Source organism: Rhinolophus ferrumequinum, chromosome 21 (genome assembly GCF_004115265.2).
Source record: "Rhinolophus ferrumequinum isolate MPI-CBG mRhiFer1 chromosome 21, mRhiFer1_v1.p, whole genome shotgun sequence".
Taxonomy (NCBI): domain Eukaryota; kingdom Metazoa; phylum Chordata; class Mammalia; order Chiroptera; family Rhinolophidae; genus Rhinolophus; species Rhinolophus ferrumequinum.
The window spans coordinates 44,389,095-44,414,037 of record NC_046304.1 but is presented as its reverse complement, the minus strand read 5'-3'; the positions used below and the strand labels follow the sequence as shown (position 1 = coordinate 44,414,037).

Genomic DNA, 24,943 nt, shown 5'->3' with positions numbered 1-24,943 from the left:
TGAATCTAAAATTTAAATATAAAAGTAAGATTTTAAAAGAGACAAAAATTTGAGTTCATTTTTTTCATAATCTTGGAATAGGAAACGCTTTTCTAAGTATGATACAAAAACCAGAAGCCACAGAAAAAAGATTAATAAATCCAACTATTTAAAAGAAAACTTCTGTACATTAAAAAGAAAGAAAGAAAGAAAGAAATCAAATGACATATAGAGAAAAATACTTACAAGATATATTACAAAGATGGGAATTCCCTAACATATAAATTGCTCTTAGGAATCACAATGAAGACAGTGGAAATATGGAAATATAAAAAACTGTAAGACAGCTCACAAAGTGAAAGTAAACAATACACAGACAAAAATATGTTCATTCTAACTTATAATAAAGGAAATGTATATATCAAAACAAGATGCTATTTTTCTTCTCTCAGATAATCAAACATGTTTATAATTCAGTGTTACTGAAATGGGAAAACAGGCTTTCTCATACTATATTGGTGTAAGTACAAATAGACATAACCTTTTTTAATAGCTTTAATGAGATATAGATAATTCACATACCACAATATTCACCCATTTAAAGTACACAATTCAGTGATTTTTGGTAAGTCAGAGAATTATGCAACTATCACACAATCTAATTGTAGAACATTTTCATCACTCGAAACAGAAACTCTCATACCCATTACCTATCACTTCCCGTTGTCTCCCATGCTTGCATTCCTAGACATACAGACCCTTATTTTAAGGGCAACCTGTCACTATCAATCAAAAATTTAAATGTGCAAACTTGTGACTGAACAATTACACGTCACAGAATTTACCATATAATAATAAACATATAATACACAAAGATATACACGGCGATGTTGTTGAAACACTTTGTTATAGCAAAGTACTCTACACAACCTGTATTCTTCAATAGGAAACTGTATTAATAAAATGTGTATATCAATAAAATGAAATACAAAGCAACTATTTAAAAGAATGAAGCCATATTTCTGATATAGAAAAATCATCAGAATATACATTTAAGTTAAAAAATCAAACAGTAGATAGTGTATGATCTATGATCTAATTTTATTTAAAAAATGCAATATTCCTAAAAAATTTTAAAGAGAATACACATTAAATTTTTAGGAGAAAAATGGAAGTTAAATATTTAATTTAAAATTCAACATTTCAATTTAAATAACATTAACTCACTTGAAATAATGCTATTTATTATTTTTAAAACACCACCCAGCAACAACAAAATGTTTTTAAATGACAACACGTACAATACACATCAGGGTTGTCTTATGTAGACAAGATTCTACTAAATTTCAAAACAGAAAAGCATTTATCCTCATGTCCAAAACTAAATGTTTAATAAAAGTGACATAGGCGAGTAGACATAAGATTATCCTTCTAAAGAATAACGATGCAGATCACAACATAATTATGCATTTAAATTCAGGGGAAAAAATCCAAGTTAGAAAAATATCTCTGGAAAAGAGACAAAAATAATAAAGCAATATAATTAGTATTTAATATTTAAAAATGAAAATATTTTAAAATTTTGTTCTAAAACTTAAGAAATTTTTAAGAAAAATATTTGTTCTGTATTAAAAATATAAACAGTATTTCTGTATTTTCAAAGGCAACCTAAACTGCGACTTGCCTCTGCCTTTAAATGGCTCTTGATGACCTTTGCTTTTTTATTTTCATTCTTATTTTTGCACATAATAAATTCTTGACTTGTACCTCCTAGTAACATACAATTTTCAATAGGCTTCCAAGTATTAGTTTTTATTCTAGAAGTTAAATTGTTTATGATACAAAACTTATAAAATTCATCCTTTCAGTTTTATCAGGTAAGATAAAATGCATTACCCTGAAGAAATATTTAGAGAGGCATATAAAGATAGAGATATAAGGATACTGTTCCCAGAATTATTTAAGCTAGTGAATATTATAAGCAATCTCAATACCCAACAATAGGGATTAATAGTTTAGTGGTTACCAGAGGGTAAGGGGGCAGAAGGGTGGTAGATGAGGGTAAAAGGGATCAAAATATATGGTGATGGAAGGAGAACTGACTCTGCGTGGTGAACACACAACGTGATATACAGGTGACGTATTACAGAATTGTACACCTGAAACCTAAGTAACTTTACTAACAATTGTCATCCAAATAAACTTTAATTCAAAAAAATTAACCGGGGATATCTCCATAATATGAAATATACTATAGCCATTGAAAATAGATGCTTAGGAACAATACTTAAAAGTATGAAAAATACTCAAGATATACAAAACAATATGTACAATATCATCTCACTTTTCTAAGGAAAATATGTTTATAGGACACAATGAAAAGACTAAAAGATAATACAATGACATTTACCATTGTTTTTATTTCTAGGTTTTGATTTTATAGGTGATTTTATTTCCTTCTTTACATACATCCATAATTTCCAAAATTTCTTCAATAGAAATCTAAATAAATTATTTTACAATTACAAATACTGCTTTAAAAGAAAGATGAAACAAAGATAGTTCTCACATTGGGGCAACTCAGCATATGCTTTCAAATATTTTACGATAAAAAAATTTTTTCCATAATATGATATGTAGATGATGTATTACAGAATTATATACCTTAAATGTATGTAACTTCGCTATCAATTGTCACCCTCAGAAAATTTAATTTAAAAAAAAAGAAAATTTTGTTTCAAAAAAGTCAGAGATGACTATGTAATGGCATAAAGCATTATTTTAGCCAAAATATACACTGAATATATTTTAAGATATGGAGTAAGTTGATGTTTACATGCAAACTTCTCAATGATGCCAAAATATTTTTACAGCATGCCAAAAAGAAAAACAAAAACATAAGAGTGTGGAAAAATAAAGCCACACACATTTAAAAATGAATCTCTGATGCAATATATGATAACTGTAAATATTTATCTTTCAACACATATGTGGGTAGCACTGGTTTGTTCACCCCTCACCTAAGTTGTCGTCATAAAGATATTATTTCATGAAAGACCAAAACAATTTCCAAAAGCCACCACTTCTTTTCAATTATTTCAATTACTCTATGGTAAGCAGCCTCAACAGTAAGAAATAGTACAAAACAAAAGTAAAAGAAAAAATGGTTGGATAAAACTTGGAATGACTTGTAAAAAATAATTAATGACAATTTTTAAAAAGAAAGATATTCATAACAAAAGCTCAAAAGACAGTACATCTGAATATAACAAGTATCATTCTCAAAATAGTAAGTATTATCCTCAAGAGTTTTTAAAAATCTAATTTCTTTTTATTTCAACAGTTTTTTGTTTGTTTGTTTGTTTATTTTTTTAATACTAGGATTGCACTATTGCACTAAGGACAAAAAATGCTGCGTGCCTTAAATTGGAGCCACGAAACAACAGGCAAAATACTACTGAGACCAGCAGCAATAATTCTACCAGATGGAAATTTCAAAGAAAAAATAGCCCACCTCCTCCATTATCAACAAAAATAAACTTACATATTCATGATATTGTTTGGAATATCTAAGAAAAAATATCAATGTCTTTTGTGATAGTTTATAAACAGGATGGTAAGAAAACCATTACGTTGAAAATAACCATAGTGAAATTAAATTTTAGAAATTCTTAGAAGCATGAAAGAAAAAAATGAAAGATAAAATTATTTAAATAAATTTATTAGAAACATTCATCTAAGTCCAATAACATTGTTCACATTTGCACATTTAAAGAGTGTATTACAATTTACAAGTTACATCTATTTCATTATTCTTATTTGATTTGGGTAACAACCCTGTGAGGTCAATAATTATCCTCTCTTTAAACAAAAACTAAACTGATATTCTTAACTACCCTGGGTCATATGACTAGAGAACAGCAACAGCAGGTTAAGGACACAGTTTTTCAGGTTCCTCATCTAATAACGTTCTGTCATACCACACAGATGGTCGAAGTGTTTCATTGGCATCACAAGCAAAAATAAAAATAATAATAATGACTTCTAAATTTCCCAGAATTAAATTTTTAAGAAAAAAAATAATAAAGCAAATTAGGCTTTGTTCAATGACTACTATACGTGAAGCATATAGGTACATACAGGCTACATAATCTTCATATTAGTCCTGTAAAGCAGATGTCTCCCTCGTTGGATGAGGAAATAGGCTCAGAGAGAATAAGTACCTGCCTATTTTCACACAGCTAATGAACAGAATTTAAATCGATGTATTCTTGACTCCAAAGCCTATGCTTACCCAATAAACAATAGTGCCTTTTTAATAATTCTACTTTCAAATGACCAAAGAAAGTTAGTATATTAATTCGTATATCAGCTATAGTATAGCTTAATTTAGCAGATCAAATAATAAAAATAGTAAGAATAATGAAACTAGAAGGATACATGGCAAGTAAGTTGCAATAAAGGGAGGACAGATTTCACTGAGGTCAAAGATACTGCTTCTAAAAACTGCCATTTCCCCTAGCCCCTGATAATCACGAACTGATACGAAGTCAGCAAGTCAGGAAATAGTCTCTCAGCACACCCTGTGCAGTAGGCAGAGAGCTGGGACACACAAAATACAAGTTGAGCATTAAAAACACAGAAAGACAAACCCTGCCTACCCTGTACCATCACTTTATATTTGTAGCAAAGACACCCTCTTCCTACCACGCATCATTACTCTAAGTAGGACCTGAAAACTCAGATTACACAAAATATCAAAATAGTGTTAATAATTAGATACATCAGAAATATCTCAATCCTACCTCCTTCTCATGCATTCGAGAGAGTAAGTGATCGTCATGGAAACTGCTGGATTTTCTCAGGCTGAATTTCGGAGTCATCTGTTGAATGAGTAAGAGTTATCCAACACTTTTTCAGGCCCGGTTTATCCTTAACCGAAAAGTAAACTTCTAAATTGCCCGAAGTTCATGCCAAAATAATACCAACATTGGGGAAAAAAAATGATTTATTCATATCCAAGTGATAGGATTAATAAGACTATTACGGTTCATAATGTGGACCTGCATTACTTTCTGTAAATAACTTGTAAGATTATTTTATTTAAAAATATCTGTCCATAGGAAAAGTCCAATGGAATTCTTACCTACCAGAGAAACTGGAATAGGCTTCTGTCTCAGGTACCGAGGATTTTCTATCTGAAAATTAAAAGTAAAATGAGGACTTATTAATTTTTGACTTTTAATTATTTGATGAAATATAGAATTAAGCTGCTACATAAAAATGTTTTCTATACGTCTTAGTAGTTGCTTTTTTTTTTAGAAACTAGGTATTGCGTAATATATTTTAGTGGCCTACTAACAAATGAAATATAAATCCTAAATGCTTTTGCATACACAAACGAGCCTTCAGGATCCGCTCCCAGCCTCACGTGCCCTGGCTCATCCCCATCACTCCTCCCCTCACGTTTAGACTCCCTGGATGACCTCCGCCACCAGAACAGGACAGGTCTTACGCCTCTCTGCCTCTATGCCTGACTGAGCCCAGCCCGTCACCCCCCATTAGCACACACCTATTCATCTTCCAAGTCTCACTTTAATCACTATACTCCTAGGCAGATTTGATGTATGAAGCCGTCCAGATACCTCCACAATATCAACTGGAACACAAAATTCCTTTGGAACTCCTCCTCTCAGGCTCAACTATCGCCCAACATGCCCCATATTTCAAGGACACCGAACAACTTGTTTTACCTTGAAAGCATGACACTCTCCTATATCTGAGTCTTTGCAACCTGTGAAATCATTCTCCTAACATCTTCTTGTGGTTAACTTAGTCAAGACTCTCAGTTCAGGAATCATCTCCCCCAGGAAATTTAGTTAAGCTCCTACTATCCGGTAGTACCCTGGGGATTTGTTCCCTTTTATGATCTAACATGTATCTTCTGCAAAAGAGTAAGGACTCTAAACACAAACTATGACTGTGTTGTAACCCATCTATCTCCTAGCATCCACCACAGGGCCTGGCAGGTAGTGGGTACCCAACAAATATCCATTAGGAAGGGAGGCGGAGGGAAGGTGAAAGGAAGGAAAAAGGGAGAGAGGGAGGGAGGGAGGAGGAAAGAAGAAATGGAGGGAGGAGGGTAGGAAAAACTGGACCTGATCCCACCCTCTTGTCAGCTCCTAAAGTATCCTGTGTCTCTCATAGCTCTTATATTTTAAGTGTTTATCAGTATGTCTCCACATCTGTCTTTAAGCAACAATGAGTGCAAGCACAAGAACCTCCCAATTTTGTATTCCTGGTACCTGGCACAATACCTAACCCGTAGTAGACTTTCAACAAAATATTTATTAAATTAATATACTGTGTAATAAATGAGAAACACTGATTGTTATCCCAACTATTTCATTCACAGATGATCTGATAATAAAAAAGAATTATCATGGCATTCCAATATCTCGACATACTAAACTTACAATTTACTACAGGGATAATCTCAAAATATACAAGAATATAAATATAAGACTAACCATAACTCCAACATAGGATAGTGGTTCATGCCCTGAAGTATACCATACAAACAACTGATTATCTTTTTCAAATATACGTTATTGGGCTCCATTCCTCCAAAACCCCATTGTGTTTTAAAAAAACTCCTCAAAAGATTTATTATAGTTAATAATTATGGAAGATAAACAATCCATACCCAATTTGACAATAAAGTTAAAGATGAATAAAGAATCAATTAATCAAATAACATAGAGGAAATACAATTAAAAATAGAACTCATTCAAGTTTAAAAAATTAAAACCGTCTATAGCAACAGATAGATTCTGAAGAGTGTTTTAGCACCTAGATTAGGAGAAATTTACAAGATAATTTTCTTTCACCTGGGGACTGGTCCCCATAAATCCAGGCAGTTGCCTGGATTTAAATTTCTCTCCGCATCCTTCAAAACCCATACAGATCAACAAAGAGAACAAAGAAACATATCCATCACCCATGCTGACTTCATAACAGAAAGAGATTACTGAAACCCTCTAGTAACACATAAGTGGCCAAAGAAAAATCACATCTCTAGAACTACCTCCTGAAACAAACCAGAGTGACAATATGGAAAAAAAGGATCCTAGTATTTCAGGGTCCTAGTGGTGGGAGAACGTAAGTGTCATCAAACAGTGACCTGTAGAAGGAGAGTGGCTTACCTTAAGTGGGTGGTACAAAAAAAATCTAATGGATCAAAGTGCTAGGACAGGGAAGTCAAAAGAAGTGCATGGTTAAACGTAAAGAACCAGAAAAAGTCTTAGGAAGGAACCACTTCTGTGGCAGAGAGAGGCCCCTTGGAAAGAAGGTTGTCCATGATGAAGGGAAAGAAAAAACGAACTGAAGAGTAGGGTCCTACAGAAACAAGACAGAATCAAAGAATCTGAAGATGAGAGGCCAAAATGACAACCACAAAAGGCACCATTTGTTAAACAATCTGAAAATTAATATAAGACCTGGTATCATATTATATTATATTATAGTTATATATTATATTATGTTATATTATATTATGTTATGTTATGTTATGTTATGTTATGTTATGTTATATTATACTATACTATACTATACTATACTATATTATATTATATTATATTATATTATATTATATTATATTATTATTATACCTGGTCTTATAGCAAAATAAGACCCGGCCTTATATAAGACCGGGTCTTATAGTAAAATAAGACTGGGTATTATACTACATTATATTATATAAGACCTGCTCTTATATTATATTAAAATCAGACCACATCTTATATTAATTTTTGCTCCAAAAGACGCATTAGAGCTGATTGTCTGGCTAGGTCTTATTTTCAGGGAAACATAGTAAGAAACAAAGGAAGCTACCCAAACCACCCCTCCCATACAGGCACTGGCTATTGCTTGTTCAGAAAAATCTAACACAATTAATTGCGAACAAAGAAAAAAGAATCATAAAAATTTACTATAAAAATAGAAAACAAAAATCAAAACCTGTACAGAATACAGTCCACCTTCTGACTCCGCGCCCTCTAGCAGTCTGATTCTTCAGGATTGTCTGCAACCCGCTCAGTGCAGGCCACTCTCGCAGGTCAGTATTGGATGGTATTTATATTCTACCACCACTAGGACATTATGTATTCAAATATAACTTTTACATAATTTCAGGAAGTGCATAAAGAGAGGTACAAATAAAGTCAAAAAAGTAGAAAGACGTTAAACAGGAGCTGCCCAAATAAGAGCTTGGCAATGTTCCCAGATGCCCAATCAATGAGTAAAAGTAAACTGTATTTCTGTAAATTAGCAAAAATTATCCAGAAAAAAACGATGATTTTACGAAGATATATATATATATGTGTGTGTGTGTGTGTATATATATATATATACACACACACACACACACACATATATACACACATATGTGTATATATATATATATATATATACACACATACACAAGTGCCAAAAAATGTATACACATTTTAAGAAAGGAAAACTGTATTAAAATTGTAATACTCAATATATACCGACAACAAAAGATGAATAGAGTCGCATTTGACTTCTGCAATTACAAGAGGTGCTCAAAGTGGTTCCCATCAGCATCCAGACACTTCTGATCACGGCGAACTACTGTTTGAGCAACGTTGACAAAAGTGCCCACTTGTATACATTTTTTGGCACCCCTGGTGTATATAATTTCTAAATATATATAATTATATATATATACATATATATATATATATATATATATATATATATAATTCCTAAAAGTAAACCTAAGAAAATATACATAAGCCCTTTATGCAGAAAATAGTTAAGCTTTTTTGAAACACATTAAGACTGAAATAGAAAGTGAAACCATGTTTTTGGATAGTCTCAATATTGTAAAAATGTCCATTCTCCAACTAAATTTATCCAAACCAAAATCTCAACAGGGTTTTTGGAAAACCAAGCTCATTATAAATAAATACATAATTTCTGAAGAAAAAACTCAAGGTGAGGTGACTTACAGAGACATAATAAAACTATAGTAATAAGTTTTATTATGATAGTAATAAGTTTTAATACGATAAGTCAATAAAACGAACTAGAAAGTACCGGAAACTCAAATATATATGATTCATGAAAGATCTAGCATTGCAAATTATTGAGAAAATAAGGATGTGTTCAATCTGTGGAAGAAAATAAGATCAGATCCCTTCCTTGCACCATATATATAATAAATTCCCAATGGATTAAATGCTTATCATTAAAAGCAGAATTATAAAAACTTTCAGAAGACAATTTAGAAGAACGACTTTATGGCTTTGGAGCAGAGATGATTTCTTAAACAAGAAACATTTAAAAAGCATAAACAAAAAGAAATTAATAAATTTGAGCACTTTAAGAACTTCTCTCCAAACGATACCACAAATAAACTAAAAAGACAAACCATAAATTGGGAGATGTTTGCATAAATGATTAGTCTCTAAAATGTGTAAAGAAGGCCTTTAAAAAATCAAAAACAACAACAACCCATTTGAAAAATATGGGAAAACGTGAGACACATCTCACTGATGAAGAAATTTGAATTTCTAATAAACATATGAAAATCTGCTTGATCTGTTTAGAAATAAAAAAAAAAAGTAAAGTAATGCCACAATGAGATAGTATTTTACAGCCACCAGATTGGCATACATTAAAAATTTGACAATAAAAGTGTTCCAGATGTGGAGCAATATTGGTGGGTGTATGAATTAGTACGTTTACTACGGAAAATATTTATTAATAACAAAATCCACTTAATATCACACCAGAGTAAGAGGCATGTTCTTAGCAAATAACACAGTACTATATATACACAGCTTTTTGAAAAACAGAGGCAGCAAATTTCCAGCAGGCAGCAAACTGCACTCAATAAATATTTATTGTCTGAAGGCATATATAAGAAAAGTAAATAACCATTCTCTATTTTTGAATGGAGAAAACGAGCACAGAAAGTAAGTTCTTCAAATATACATGCAAATCTGTAAATACATAAAACCCTAATTTATGAAACAAAATTAAATATAAGGAGGAAAATAAAGGGAGAAGGAAACAGAATTCTCAAAGATGCTCGAGCTCTAATTAAGCTTAAAATTTAAAACCAAAAGCCAAGAAATCCATTTGTGTCTTATTTTTACCCAGCTCTACATTTATAAACAGGGTACAAAATATTGGTTTAGTTCATTACAATGTAGCCTTTTGACAATACAAAAGTAACTCCTCTTTCATCCTCTTCATCTTTAAAAGTCATTAAACACAGAAGTTAAGGAGGCATTCTGTTATCATAAATGTCCTTCCTCAAGTAGACCCCCCCAAAAAAAAGGTCTATTCTAATATTTAAAAGTAACAGTGAACACTCTAAACAAGCATAACTCTTCTGTTGTTACTCATTTATTGAGTTATTCATATATTGCCTTTGTCTTGTAACCACTTTTAATATGTAAGGAAAATTATTCATAGTAAAGCATGTTCTTGAGTCTACTTGGGGGAAATAAGCAATGTATTTTCTGATTTCCTAACAACAGCCAGATGTGCTTTGAAGTTAAATGTTCCCACTTTGTAATCCACAAGTAACAGGGACTTGAAACAATCTGTAAACAGTCTTAACATTTACTTTTTTCATGCCTCTTTTAGAAAACTTCTTGTTCTCTCGTAATACCTCAAAAAAGAATACCACAATAAAGAATGTCCAAAATGGAAAATAAAAAGGACTTATGTAAAACATTAAAGTCTAACAAAATATACAGAAAACAAAGCCAAAAATAATTAAGTTCCAATAACATGAATAAATCACATAACTGAACAATTTACTGTTTAAGAAGCAAATACAATCATAGTAATAAAATATATAATAATTTAAACTAGACATAAATACAGACATCTGAATGCTCTCGATTAAAAACTGGCTTTTGACATTTTATTTTGTTTAGTGCTTTAGCAGATTTGTTTGTTTGGTTACAAAAGGTTCTGTCAGTTTGTTTCTTCAAATTACTCAGGATTTGTTCAAACTCACCAAATATCCTCTTATAGACTAATGTTGATCAAATAGAGATGGTCTCTGGTTCCAGAAAAATAGAAAGACATTTTATCTGATATTTTAGCTGTCTTTGAGGAAAGGACATGATTATGCAATATGTTACTAGCAACACAACTAAATATTTTTAAGTCATAGCATCAGAGAAACTGCCAAAACTTTCTCTATAGCATAAAATAAGTTCAGTCCTCAAGGTTAAATCAATTATGCTCTAAAATAATGTTTTAAAGTCAGTATTTTAGAATTTGAAAAATGTTTTTCCACAAAAATAATACTACAAATGGAGGCTCATTCATTGGTTTACTCACAACATTTCAACAAACATTTAATAAGCACAAACAAAATACAAAAATAAAGACAAGGTCCATTCATTGCACAAGGAAAAGCAAATAAGCCAGAGGAACAGAATGGAAACAAACATGTACTGTCAACTGATTTGAGACAAATAAAAATGTATTGCAGTAGGAAAAGAATAGTATTTTCAATAAATGGGAATGTCGCCTGGACATACGAGTATATGGGACAAAAACGAATCTTAACTCCATATCTTACAACATATACCACACCACCTCCAGATGGTATGTGGATCTAAGTAGAAAAAGTAAAATAATAGAACTGCTAGAACAAAACATAGGAGAACATCTTTAGGACCTTAGTCAAAGATCTTAAACAGGACACAAAAATAGCACTAAATATAAAGTGAAAAAAAATGAGAAAGTGAATGCATTAAAATTTTCAATTTCTATTCATCAAAGTCACCAAAAAGAGAATAAAAGAAAGCAACAAAGTGGAAGAAAATATTTATAATACTATATTCCAAGTGGACTCGACCAGAATAGCTACAAAGCTCTTACATTTCAATCAGAAAAACGCTGACAACCCAACAGAAAAATTGGCAAAACCGTAAGTATTAGGTTGGTGCAAAGGTAAATGTGGTTTAAAAGGTTAAAAATAATTGCAAAAACCGCAATTACTTTTGCTCCAACCTAATAGCTCTTCATTCTAAGAGGCTACCCAAACTGTCAATAAGCATATCAAAAAGCAGGTAACTTTATTAGTCATCAGGAAAACACGTTATAACCACACAAAGCAACATCACTAACCACTTTCAGGAATGGCTACATTTTTTTTTTTATAGCTTCGGTACATTTTAATGGCTACATTTTTTAATTAAAAACAATTAACACGGGCTTGAAAATTAATCTGGGGAACGTAATTTGGTGGTTACCAGAAGGTAAAGGGGTTGGGGGGTGGGGGATGAGAGTGAGAGGGATCAAATGTATGGTAATGGAAGGGGAGCTGACTCTGGGTGGTGAACACACAATGTGATTTATGGATGATGTGATACAGAATTGCACACCTGAAATCTATGTAATTTTACTAACAATTGTCACCCCAATAAATTAAAAATAAATTTAAAAAAAAAAATTAACTGACAATACCAAATACTGAAGAGAAAGTAAAGGAACAGGAACTGGCACACACTGCTGATGAGGACAAATTGGCACAATCACTTTAGAAAATTGGCAGCATCTACTGAATCAATTAGCGTTTTGCTGCATTACAAATCACCCCAAACCTTCACGGCTTCAGACTACAACCATTTGATTTAGCTCGCATTCCTACGGGTCCGCAGCTTGGGCAGCTCATCTGCTGCAACTGCTTGTCTCACCTGAACTTCTTCATGTGTCTGCTGCACTCAAGTGATAGCTGCCCCTGGATGATGGGTGAGAACCTTTCTCAGGAGGCCACAGTGAGAAGACAGACCACAGTGAGTAGAACAGTCAGGCTTCCCACAGTCCTTAAGGAGAGCAAAGCATCCCCAGCTGCTAATGGCTTGCAGGTGCCCTCTTGCCTTCAGTGGGGAGGTTACCTGGGTCCTGACCTCTCTGATGGGTCCTGATGTCCAAGTGGGGCCCACTGACTCTGGGGTGCTGTCCACCCTCTGAAGCTCCCCAAGGGATCAGGAGAAGACTCACTCAGGCTGACCGCACCCGCTCCTTCACCCCAAGTCCTGTCCTGAGAGCTCTCCCACACCCGGATCCTGTTCTTTCGGGCTCTGCTTCCAGGAACCTAAGGGATCTACTCAGAGTCCTCACTGTTATTTGCTCCTGGTGGCAGGGAGGCTCTGCGGTCAGCATGTGGGCCCAGGGTGGAAACTGACAGGTGACCGGGATGGAAGGCCCAAGAAAGGCTTTCCCCTGACCCCTCACCCCCATCCTCAGAAAAAAGGAAAAAAGATTTATGTAAAGAGAGTCATGCACAAAATGTACATAAAATATATTAACAAAGCAAGAAAGCACCCCCAAAACTAAAGGTTAAAAAGGTTAAAGGGAAAAGAAAAAATAATACAGGAGGAAAATTTGATTGATAGGTTTGGTAAGTAAATCTTTACTTGAATTAAGTATTTTTAGAAAAAAAATATGAACACACTCTGGAAAAAAGAAAGGACATATTTGGGGGGGGCAGGAAATGTATTTTTTAACAAAAGTTGGAAAATTCAAATTCCAGAACATCTAATGCATCCGAATGAAGGTGTGGGCAGACATGCCAGCCATATAAAAATTAGTACTGAGCACAAAAGTTAACCAGCTATTGACTGGTCATTCAGCGCAAGAAAGTAAAACAGGTCCATGGTACATCTGTATACAAACTAAAATCAAAGCAAAATCTAAGCTTTTTAATACGCTGGATACTTCAATTACTCTACTGTGCTCAAGAGATATAGCTCAGCACAATTAATGCATATACGTTATAAATATGTAAAAATGCAAGACATACATTTCATACCGTTAGTGCATTCTTTGAACAATAAAAATGTGAAACAAAACTGTAGGCAGGCCTCGTTTTAAGGCATTACCTCAAAATATTTTAGATGTTTTATTTTATTATACGAATGAAAAATTTAATCCTCTGAACAGTGAACTAGTCGTGAAAAGTACTCTATGTGCTAAGAAATGGACATCAGAAGTTTCAAATGGCTAAGGGAAGTTTAAAAGGATAGCCCAGAATTTTGTTTTTCACTTTGATACTGCTTTCTGGCAAAAAGAATTTGTCTTTTTGAAGGATTTCCTGTGTTTTTCTCCCACGCTGGTAACTTAGGCAACTTCCCCAACACCTTCAAATAAGAAAATGTTTTCCTTTTGACTTACTATTCCCCTCTCGTGATCAATTCCATTTCTCTCTTCTCTTTCACTGACACACTCCCAAAATGACCAAGAGGTTCACATTGCTTTAAATTCTTACCATTGCCCTACCTTCAAATCATGGCCATTGCACGAGCCAGGTGTCCTCAGTTTGTGATGTCCACCCAGCCCTCCTCTCTCTGAACTCTCTGAAAGTCTAGAGCTGGTCCAGGCTCTGGATGTAACTATTGCATAGTCACACCTCTAGCAGTGTGACTATGCAACAGGACTCCAGCCCTTAAGTCTCATGAAGCTCCAAACCTTGAACTCCCCAATTACTCTTACCATCTCTTCAAACTCCACCAGTCTAAAGTAAAACTTTTACCCCCTAAAATGGAGTCCCCCATCGGACAATCAGTTAACTGACAGAAAGCCAACATTCTCACTTCCCAGAAGCAAACCTTTAGGTGTCCTACTGTTCAGCCTCCCCGTCAGTCACTAAGCATTCTTCACTCTGCAATGTGTTTCCTTTCTACCGTTTGCATATTCACAGAAATCATACCGATGTGGAGGCCACTACAAACACCTAAAAGATGACTGGTTCCCTTGCTCTAGTTTCACTCCCATCCAATATAACTTTCATAATGCCACCAAGCCAATTCTCCTAAAGCACGGCATTCATTAGAGACCATTACTAGTAGGAAGGGTTTGTTAAAAATAACAATCCCCAATGTCAGTGAAGAAGTGAGACATAGACAATCCCACATACTGCTGGTTGGAACATAAATTGGTATGCACACCTTCTGGACCTAAGAAAGCAACCAAATATGTATAAAGAGACTCTTCTAAGAAATTTTATTGCAGTATTACTTATATTAGCAACAAACTGGGAGCAACCTAAATGTTCAAAAATAGCAGAATGCTTAAATAAGTTACAGAACATGCCTCCAAAAGAAAAATTGCTACCATTAAGATTCATGTTTATACAACTATTATAAACTTATACCAAATTTAAAATAGCACATAATAAATTAGTATTTAAATAGGACCCCAATTTTGTTTGACTTTTAATTTTGTAAGTACAGACAGAAAACAAAGGAGGGAAAAATGCGTATAACAAAATGTTAACACAACTCTCAGTATTACAATTTTAAAACATAGTTTATTCCTCTGATTTTCTTTATTTTTCAAATATTCAAATTACAAATTATTTTTATAATAACAAAGTGTGATAAAAGTTGTGTTAAACCCCTTTGCATTTCTTCAAAGCATTTAAACAGCATGTATATAAAGTATAACGTAGAGGGGAAAAAATAAAGCTCCAGGGCTCACTATTGCCTAAAATCTAAAAGCTAAACTTCTCAGTTTAGCATTCAAGGCTCCCATGCGATTCAGCCTGATAACTGCCCTCTAATCCCCTACATACACCCCAAAGATGCAGTCATGACAGTTGACTTAGATCACACCTTTCTTCATGCCTATTTCTGCCTTGAATTCCTAGCTCCCCTCCTCTTCACCTATCCAAGTACACGCATCCCCACCAGCCTTTGTACCTGAAAGCTGTTATCCATGACAGCGGCTCCTCTGTGAAGTCTCCCTGAGATTTTGTTTAACCCAAATGACCTTGCTTCTCCAACTCCTCCCTCCTATCTCCTCCCTTCCACCTCAGTATTCTTTCTATCTAACTCATTTTGGTATTTCATCATATACCATCTTAAATTATTATTTAACTATGTGTATATCTCTTATTTCACCAAAACCAAGGCAGCTTGTCGAGGGCAGGGGCTGTTTTATGCTTCTTTGGGATGTTATTTCTCTTTCCTGTATTCAAAGTCTTCTCAGTGCTACCACAGTACTAAATGTCTAACATCCAATAATATTCACCGAATAGAATTAAATTAGTTCGGATGTTTTCCAAATAAAATACGATTCTGAGACATCAATATACATACATAAAACAAATACTGTTTTTACCCCAAGATTCCAACTATTAAGGCGGGCTTCGATGTCGCTGTCATCCAAAGAACCAGTAGATTTTTTCAAATGAACTTCCTGAAATATAAAAGAGAAAAGGAAGAAGGGATGGAGGAAAGAAAGAAGGAGGGAAGGAAAAAAAAGACAAAAGGAAGGAGGGAAAAAAGAGAGAAGGAAGAAGGGGAGGTAGGGAAGGGGAGAGAGGAGAGAAGAGGGAGGAAAAGAGAAAAAAGATAGGAAGGAAAGAAAAGGAAAAGATGGACACAATATCTGTCATTCAGAGTAATGACAGTTTTGTGTGCTTTTTTGGTAATGCTATATCGTCCTCAGAGGAAAGGATTATGTTACAACTGAGCTAGTTCTCAATTCTAAGTAATGACTGTTTATTATAACTGCTTAGGGCTATGAGATGCCTTCACAATATATTCACACAGTAACAAGACCTCAAAAAAAAAAAACATCAAAAGAATATTTTAAAAATTAATCCAGACTCTTCTCTTTAAGTTCTTTTACAAAAAGTTTTAATTGTGGTATACCACAGTAGCTTTAAAAGGGGGGTGGGAGAACACTTTAAAAGATGAATTATTTACTCCCATTAAAATTAGTTAACAGGAAAGTTTGTGTTGATGTCCAAGAAGCTCTTTGTTCTTAAATTAATTCTCATTCATACACTGAATATAAAGAGAAAGAAGCTTTGAATTCACATCATGAAAACACAATTATGGTGATTCTTTACTTTAAAAAAAATTAAAATTCCATGCTATCCTCTCCCAGATAATTTATTATATTACACATTTATCAAACCAGATTAAAATTATAATTAACTGAGGACAACCTAAGATCTGTGCTCAGAAATGAACAATGATCTGAAAGCTCTAAAAACTTAGGAAAGTAAGTCTGTGTAAAATAATATTGTATATTCTACAGTAGAGCCAAAAATATTTTATTTTGAAATTAAGTTTGTTGGTACAGCATTTTCACACATTTAGAAAACCTCATTACTAACAAACAAATCTATTTACCTATGGCCATTTAAATTATCTGAAGTGATGAAAACCACACTAAAATGTTCTTCACATTTTATTGAGTCTCCAAATTTCTATTGAACAAAATGTTTATTACATATACTATATTAAAATTCACTATTGCTTCTATGTTAGTCCTCTGTTTTTTGTGGGGGTTTTTTCTGTGTGTGTGTGATTAACATGATGCCTCCAACTTATTGAGAAAGCAGAAAGAACACTGTGGAATATACCAAATACACCATTTCCTTGACATCGGAATGTTCACCAAAACTTCCAGACTTTATTCAGTGCTTTTAAGTAATCATTGAAACTTTGACAATATGAAACTAAAAATTTGTGAAATTATTTTAAAACAACAAACAAACAAAAGTAGAATCTGATCTTACACAGCTCTCTGGGGTAATATTTTGTCCATCTTCTCTGTCGGTTGGACTCATTGAATGTGATGTCGTTTGGAGCTTCGCAGTGTATTGTTCCCTGCTAACAGACCAAAAAAGTAACAATCAGAATTTGGGGAATTTGGAGGACACAAGGGTATTCAAATCCAGGATTACCAACTTGTTTCTTTTGGAAATGAGATGATTATTTATAGTAACAATGATGCTTCAATAATAAAGAAAACATCTAAATAATAACAACTTGTATTTTTCACATTTTACTTCATTTAAATTATAGATAAAATGTCCCCTACATGCCACATACTTGCTTACAAACAAATGCTTTTTGTAAGTGGAACTACACTAAACTATATGTATTTAAATCTTTTCTCCTCCTTTCCCCGTTTCCCACATGTAGGAAGAGAAGGAAAAAAATTGAAGCATATATTCTCAGAGAAGATAATTGTTTTAACATGTTAGCACATTTTGTTGGATTCATGTTCCACCTCAAGACGAAGCCTTAAAATATATAAAATAACAAAACTTTCATGTAGCTGAAAGTTTAAATGAATTTAAAACCTTGTCAGAAACCACAGATAAATCAGTATTAAATTTTAAAATGTGCCATATTAATTCAGGTTAAAATGTGATAAGTACAACATAAGTGTGAAAATAGTTTAAGCTTCCAAATGAATTTGAATAAAAAGACTTTTCTCCAATATAAAACAGTATAAAAATACCATTCTCAAAATTCTATCTTAGCCTGGAGTATCTCATGTATTTTTATTCAAGTTACTTCAATGAACGTTCCAAGAGTACAAATATCTATTCTCTGAACAGCTGCTTCAACATACATGAAATGGAAACTCACCATTATGTAATGAATTAAAGTCATTAACTTTCAACTACAAGCCATGTTAGGATTTCCTTCACAAATTGTGAGCCATACTAAGTATTCTCAAAAGACAAAATAGTAATTCAAAAAGATTAAAATGAATGTGGTTTTGGTAGTAACACTGATAGACTCGTTACTAAATAATTTAGAATCTCTGGAAAAGCTGTTTTAAAGAGAACAATTGATTTTTTTATACTGCTACTCAATATCCCAGATAGCCAAATACTTAAAAAACAAATGAGAAAAATAGACAAAGTAATATTTTGGGAATAAACTCATCTGTCAATATGCTAGAGCTGATTTAAAACTCAGAATGTGGGAAGAGGCAACCTGATATGTCATACTAAGCAGCGGCCTGTTCTTCTTTAAGAATAGATTAAACAATCATAAAAGAAGCTATCCTTAAAAATTTAAAAATGCTTAAATATTAAAAGTAATTCTCATAGAAAATGTTAATAAAAAAGAGGACTGAAACATTTATTGATTTATTACACAGGGCGCATACATAAAACAACACTTGTAGCTGTCCTCTGTACCAGTCTACCTCTTTCCCACAATAAAAATTTCAAAATAAGTTATTGGATCCATGTCCTAACCTGCCATATATTTTTCAATCAACGGCAATCTGACTTCACTCATCTTGAAAGTGCTGTAAGTAGTCATCAATATTCTTCCAGTTGCTCAAGCAAATGAGCTGTCATCTGTCCTCTCCCTAGTTGATCTCACTACATTAGGGACAGTTTTTAAAGATGCCACATTCATTAGTTCTGTAGAACCATCTTCCTTGGTTCTCGTTTGATCCTTCAGAAATCTCCTTCACAGTAACCTTCACTCGTTTTTCTTTCTCTGCCTATCCCATACATTCTATAATCCCAGGGTTCTGTGTCTGACCGTAGTTATTTCTTTTTTACACACTTTCCCTAGACAATTCAATATACTATTAGTTTTTCAAATAATAAAGAAAAGCTTCGATTACCAAATCCACATCTCCAGCCCAAATTGTTCTTTTGGCCTCAAATACAAGTTGCACAGCCCTACCTCCAACTCAACATGTCCCAAACTGAATTCATTAGGTTGCCCCTAGAACATGCTCCAATGTAGACTACGTAAAGCAGAGGCATTGCTGAAGCCAGCTTCCCGTGAAGGCAGTTGAGCCAACTAAAGAAGGTCAGTATCGTTGCTAAAATCTGGCCTGACCAAGAAACACAGGACATTAGGCGCAGAAGTTTCATTTCTTGCCACTGAAACCATCTCCAGCTGAAAATACAATTAACTGGAACCCTACGTAGGTTCCAGGACAGCTCAAAGTCACAGTGATGGGGCTGGAGGTCAGGGTGAACAGTGAGACAGAGGGTAGAAGGCAAAGCTCAACATCGTGAGCGTTCTTATGAAGAGTAACAGGCTGCCTGCCACACAGAAGGGCAAGTCGTGGTGCGTGGAGACAGCCTACAATTACACAGGGGATGTGATTCCAGTGGGCTCAGGATCATGGTACTTGGGCCAATCAGAAGAGAAGGACTGTGGCTCCATTAATTTCACGGTGCCAAAACTAACACAGAAAGAAAAGCTTCAGCACATTATAAAATTCCCTGACATGCAAATGCCTTTTTACTCCTCTGGAGGAGTAAAACTATAGGAAATATAGATTTTTTTCCCCTTTTACTTTTTCCTAATGCTAAAATATTTCTAATGCTAAAATATTTCAACAGGAATCCAGAACCATTCTCTCAGCATCTCTGTTGATTCCAAATACTAGAGAAACATAGACTTGTCCCTGTAAAGATAAAGAGATAAGCAATGACACATATGATAAGATTTAAAAGCCTAAAGGAAGACCAATCAAATGTCTTTCTGCAAAAGAAACTTACTGCATACAAAAAAGGAAGGAAACTTCTAAAATGTATTTTTAATTTGTGTTTTTAATGTGATTCCAGTGAACATTTCAGATGTAAAAAGGAAATGAACAATCTGTGATCATAAAAATGTGCTTACAAATGAAAAACATGATTACCAAATTTTAAATTCATAATGGAAGAGAACACTGTAAAATCAAATCAGCGAATTACAAAACTAGTTCAAGAAATATTCTAAGAACAAAAAGGAAAAAATAAAGGGATGAATATGATAAAAGAAAATTCAAGAGATAAGATAGATTCAAAATCTCTAACACCGAAATATGAATTCCAGGAGTAAACAAAACAGGAACTTGGGAAATAACAATTAAAGATACAGTAGTGACAATGGCAGTTAAGACTGCATCACAGAAGAGCCTAAAAGAATAACTGATGGCTCCACTTTTAGCTAGAACAAACATGCAATGTCATGAAAAGGACGAAAAAGGAAGGTCTGCCAGGTTTGGGGAGATAGCAGGAAGTGTGACTCTGGAGAAGCAGGAGGGAATCAAAGTTCCCCAAAGTAAAGGAACTGAGTCAAACTCACCAAGAAACCAGAGGCAGGGACGGAGTTCCTTGCTCTTGAGAGGAATCTGGTGATCATTTCTGAAAGCTATGGCTTATAAGAAACTGTACACAGAGGAAAAAGGCAAAGGACACAAACACAGCCTCAAAAGCAAGGAATCAGACTCGCTTCCAGTGAAAGGGACAGAGGGTTCAAAATGAAAAGAGGTGTTTGAGTCCCCAGATTCCTACAAACAGGAAGCAGGCTGAGAAAACTACTCAGCTTAAAACAAATCATTTCTTTGGTAAAAGATAACCCAAAGGGAAGGGCCCAGAGCCCTGAACACTCCCAGGAAGCAGCACTAAGCCCTGACCAAGAAACAGGCAGCGGATTAGATACCTGGCTAGATTTCAGAATTGCTATCAAATTGTCATTGCTATGTGTCTTCCATTTTCCCTGATTTTGAATGGAAGTTCTCCAATCCCTCTTTCAGCCCTGTGTGTTGGCTCTGTGTGTGTGCGTGTGCGTGTGTGTGTGCGGGGGGGTGGGGGTCAGATAACTTACTCCTTTAGTTTACAGGTTTAGATTGGAAGAAGCCATACCAAGGAGGCCTCAGCTACACCTGGATATGACTGTTATTAAGTTTACTGAGACATAATTTATTTACAATAAAACTGCACCCCTTTAAAATGCAGTTTCACGAGTTTTGACAAATGCATATACCTGTGTAACCATCCCATTAAAGATATAGACTCTTTCCACCCACCCAAAAGTTCTCTTGAGTTCCCCTGGAATCAATCAACTCCCTCCTGCAAACCCAAGCAACCTGATTCGTAGAATCTCAAATATATGAAATCAAACAGTTTGTGCATTTTTATGTCTGGCTTCTTTAACTGAGGAAAATGTTTCTGAGATTCAGCCGTGTTGCACACATCCCAATTTCATTCCTTTTATCGCTAGCAGGATTGCTTATACGGATGAACCATAATTTGCTTTTTTATTCATATGCTGGACATTTAGATCATCTCCCCATTTGGGCTATTATGAATAAATCTCCTATGAACATTCAAATTCCAATATTTATGTGGACACACATTTTCATTTCTCTTGACTAACCTCCTACGAATAATCAGAATCATGGGATTATATGGTAAATTGTCTTAAACTTTGTAAGAAATTGGCAGACTGTTTTTCAAAGTGGTTGTGCCATTTTATATTCCCATCAACACTGTAGACTTCCAGTTTCATCATACTGTCATCCTGTTGTCTTCTCAGACTTTATCATTTTCGCTATTTTAATGGGTGTGTAGTGGTATCGCATTATGCTTTATAATTTGCATTTCGCTAATAAAGAATGATGTTGACCATCTTTTCAATGTGTATAATAGCCACTTATGTATTTTCTTTTGTAAAATGTCTATGAAATCTTTTGCATACTAATTGGGTTGTTGTCTACATTTTCTTGAGTTGTAAGAGTTCTTCACATATTCTAGACACATGTCCTTTGTCAGAATAAGTATTTAGAATATTTTCTCCCATTCTCTGCCTTGCCAAGTAATTTTTCAAATGGTGTCTTTCAAAGATAAACGTTTTCATTTTGAGAGTCAGTTTATAGGTTTTTTTTCCCTTGATCGTTTGTGTTTTTTAATATCCTATGTTAGAAATCTTTGCCTACTCCAAGGTCACAAAGATTTTTCTGTCTTCTTCTGGAAGTTCTATGGTTCTTAGCATTTCCATTTAGGCCTACAACCCATTTCATTTTTTCCCATGTGGATATCCAGTTTTTCCAACAAAATTTGATGCAAAGACCTTCCTTTCCTCATTTAATTCCATTGCCATCTTTGTGGAAAATCAACTGACCATATATGAGGAGACCTATTAGAATAGAATTTCTATTCTATTTCATAGGTCTATCTATCTACCTTTCACTAACATTGCTATCTTTATTACTACAGCTTTCAATTCTAAAACTCAGGAATGCTAATTCCTCTTTCTTTTCTTTTCTTTTTTTTTTTTTTGTAATTGTTTTAGTTTCTTCATGAATAACTTAAATCAGGCTGAGGACGTTTCCTTCTATTCCTAATTTGCTGAGAGTTTTTATCATGGGTGGATGTTGCATTTTGTTGAAAGCTTTTTCTGCATATATTGAGATGATCACCTGATTTTTCGTTCTTAAACTATTTATATAATGAAATACATAGATTTCAAGTGCCAGCCAACCTCTTATTCCCAGAATAAGCCCATTTATTCATAATATCATTTTTATATTTTCTGAATACAGTATGCTAATTATAAATTTTTAAATCTATGTTCACGAGGGAATGTTGGTACGTAGTTTTCTGTTCTTGTAATGTTTTGTCTTCTTTTGAAAACAATGAAATACTGACTTAACAAAATGAGTTGGGAAGCATTCCCAACTCATTTTTCCAAGTGATTTTTCTATTTCATGGAAAAAATTCATGTAGGATATAATTTTTCTTCCATAAAAGCCTAATAGAATTCACCAAGAAAGCCTTCTGGGCTTGGAGATTTATTTGTGAGAAGGTATTAATTACAATTAAATTTCTTTGGTAGGCATAGGGTCACTTAGATTTCCCATTTTTCCTTGAATCAGTATTGTTTTTTGTGTCTTTCAAAAAATGTGTCTATTTCTTCAAAGTTTTCATTGGTATGAAGTCATTATAACATTCTCTTGTTATGTTCTGAATGTCTGTAGGATTTGGGTGGAGCCTCCTCTTTCATTCATTCCTGATATTGCTAATTTGTGTTTTCTTTCTCTTATTTTATTTTTTATTTTTAGTTTGGCAAAATACACATAAAGTTTACCATCTTAACCATTTTTAATGTACAGGTCAGTGGTATAAGTACATTCACAGTGTTGTGCAACCATCACCACCATCTATCTCTAGAACTTTTCCATCTTCCGAAACTGAAACTCTGTACCCTTAAACAATTAATTCCCCATTCCTCTCTCCTCCCAGACCCTGAGAACCACCATTCTTCTTTCTATGAATCTGACTACTCATATAAGTGCAGTAATACAGTATTTGTCTTTTTGTAGCTGGCTTATTTCCCTTAGCCTAGTATCTTCAAGGTTCATCCATGTAGCATGTGTCAGAATTTCTTTCCTTTTTAAGATTCAATAACATTCCATTATATGTACATATCACACTGTGTTGGGCCATTCATCTATTGATGGACATTTTGGATGCTTTCATCTTTTGGCTATTGAGAATAATGATGTTATGGATAGGGGAGTACAAATATCTGTTTGAGTCTCAATTCTTTTGGATACCCAGAAGTGGAATTAATTGCTAGGTTATTTGGTAATTCTATTTTATTTATTTTATTTTTTTTGAGGAACTGTAACACTATTTTCCTTAGCAGCGATGCCATTTACATTCCCACCAACAGTGCACAAGAGTTCCAATTTTTCCACGTCCTTGCCAACACTTGCTTTGTTTTTTTTAATAGTGACCATCCTAATAGGTGTAAAGTGGTATCTCATTATGGTTCTGAGCTGCATTTCCTGAATGATTAGTGACGTTTAGCATCTTTTCATGTGCTTATTGGCTATTTGTATATCTTCTTTGAAGAAAAATCTATTCAAGTTCTTTGTCTATTTTTTGATTGGGTTATTTGTTTTTGTTGTTGAATTGGAGGATTCTTTATACTGTGTTTCCCCAAAAATAAGACCTAGCCGGACCATCAGCTCTAATGCGTCTTTTGGAGCAAAAACTAATATAGGACCCAGTCTTATTTTAATATAATATAAGACCGGGTCTTTGTGATATATGCTATGATATGATATAATATAATATTCAGTCTTATTTTAATATAAGACCAAGTCTTATATAATATAATGTAATATAATATAATACCCAGTCTTATATTAATTTTTGCTCCAAAAGACGCATTAGAGCTGATGGTCCACTAGGTCTTATTTTCGGGAAAACATGGTATATTCTGGATATTAATAACTCTTACTCAGATATATGATTTGCAAATATTTTATCCCATTCCATGGGTTGCCTTTTTGTGCCCTTCGATGAAAAAGGTTTTTAATTTTGATGTAGTCCAATTTATCT

At 33.8% G+C, this 24,943-nt stretch overlaps 1 protein-coding gene across 4 annotated transcripts in view; it reads right to left on the bottom strand.

Annotated features, from left to right (window-relative positions):
• The window catches only part of CEP112 (centrosomal protein 112), a 389,712-nt gene that overhangs the window by 344,000 nt on the left and 20,769 nt on the right, over nucleotides 1–24,943 (bottom strand). For 3 of the 4 annotated variants that reach the window (XR_004421320.1, XM_033090397.1, XM_033090399.1), the window contains exons 5-8: nucleotides 17,573–17,666; nucleotides 16,162–16,239; nucleotides 5,130–5,177; nucleotides 4,785–4,862 (exon numbers count right to left, since the gene is read on the bottom strand). Coding sequence is in view for 3 of the 4 variants with exons in the window: in XM_033090397.1 (XP_032946288.1) it covers nucleotides 4,785–4,862; nucleotides 5,130–5,177; nucleotides 16,162–16,239; nucleotides 17,573–17,666 (298 nt within the window). In the remaining variant the exon portion in view is untranslated. The remainder of the gene's footprint in view (nucleotides 1–4,784; nucleotides 4,863–5,129; nucleotides 5,178–16,161; nucleotides 16,240–17,572; nucleotides 17,667–24,943) is intronic. The other variant, XM_033090398.1, reaches the window with a different exon arrangement.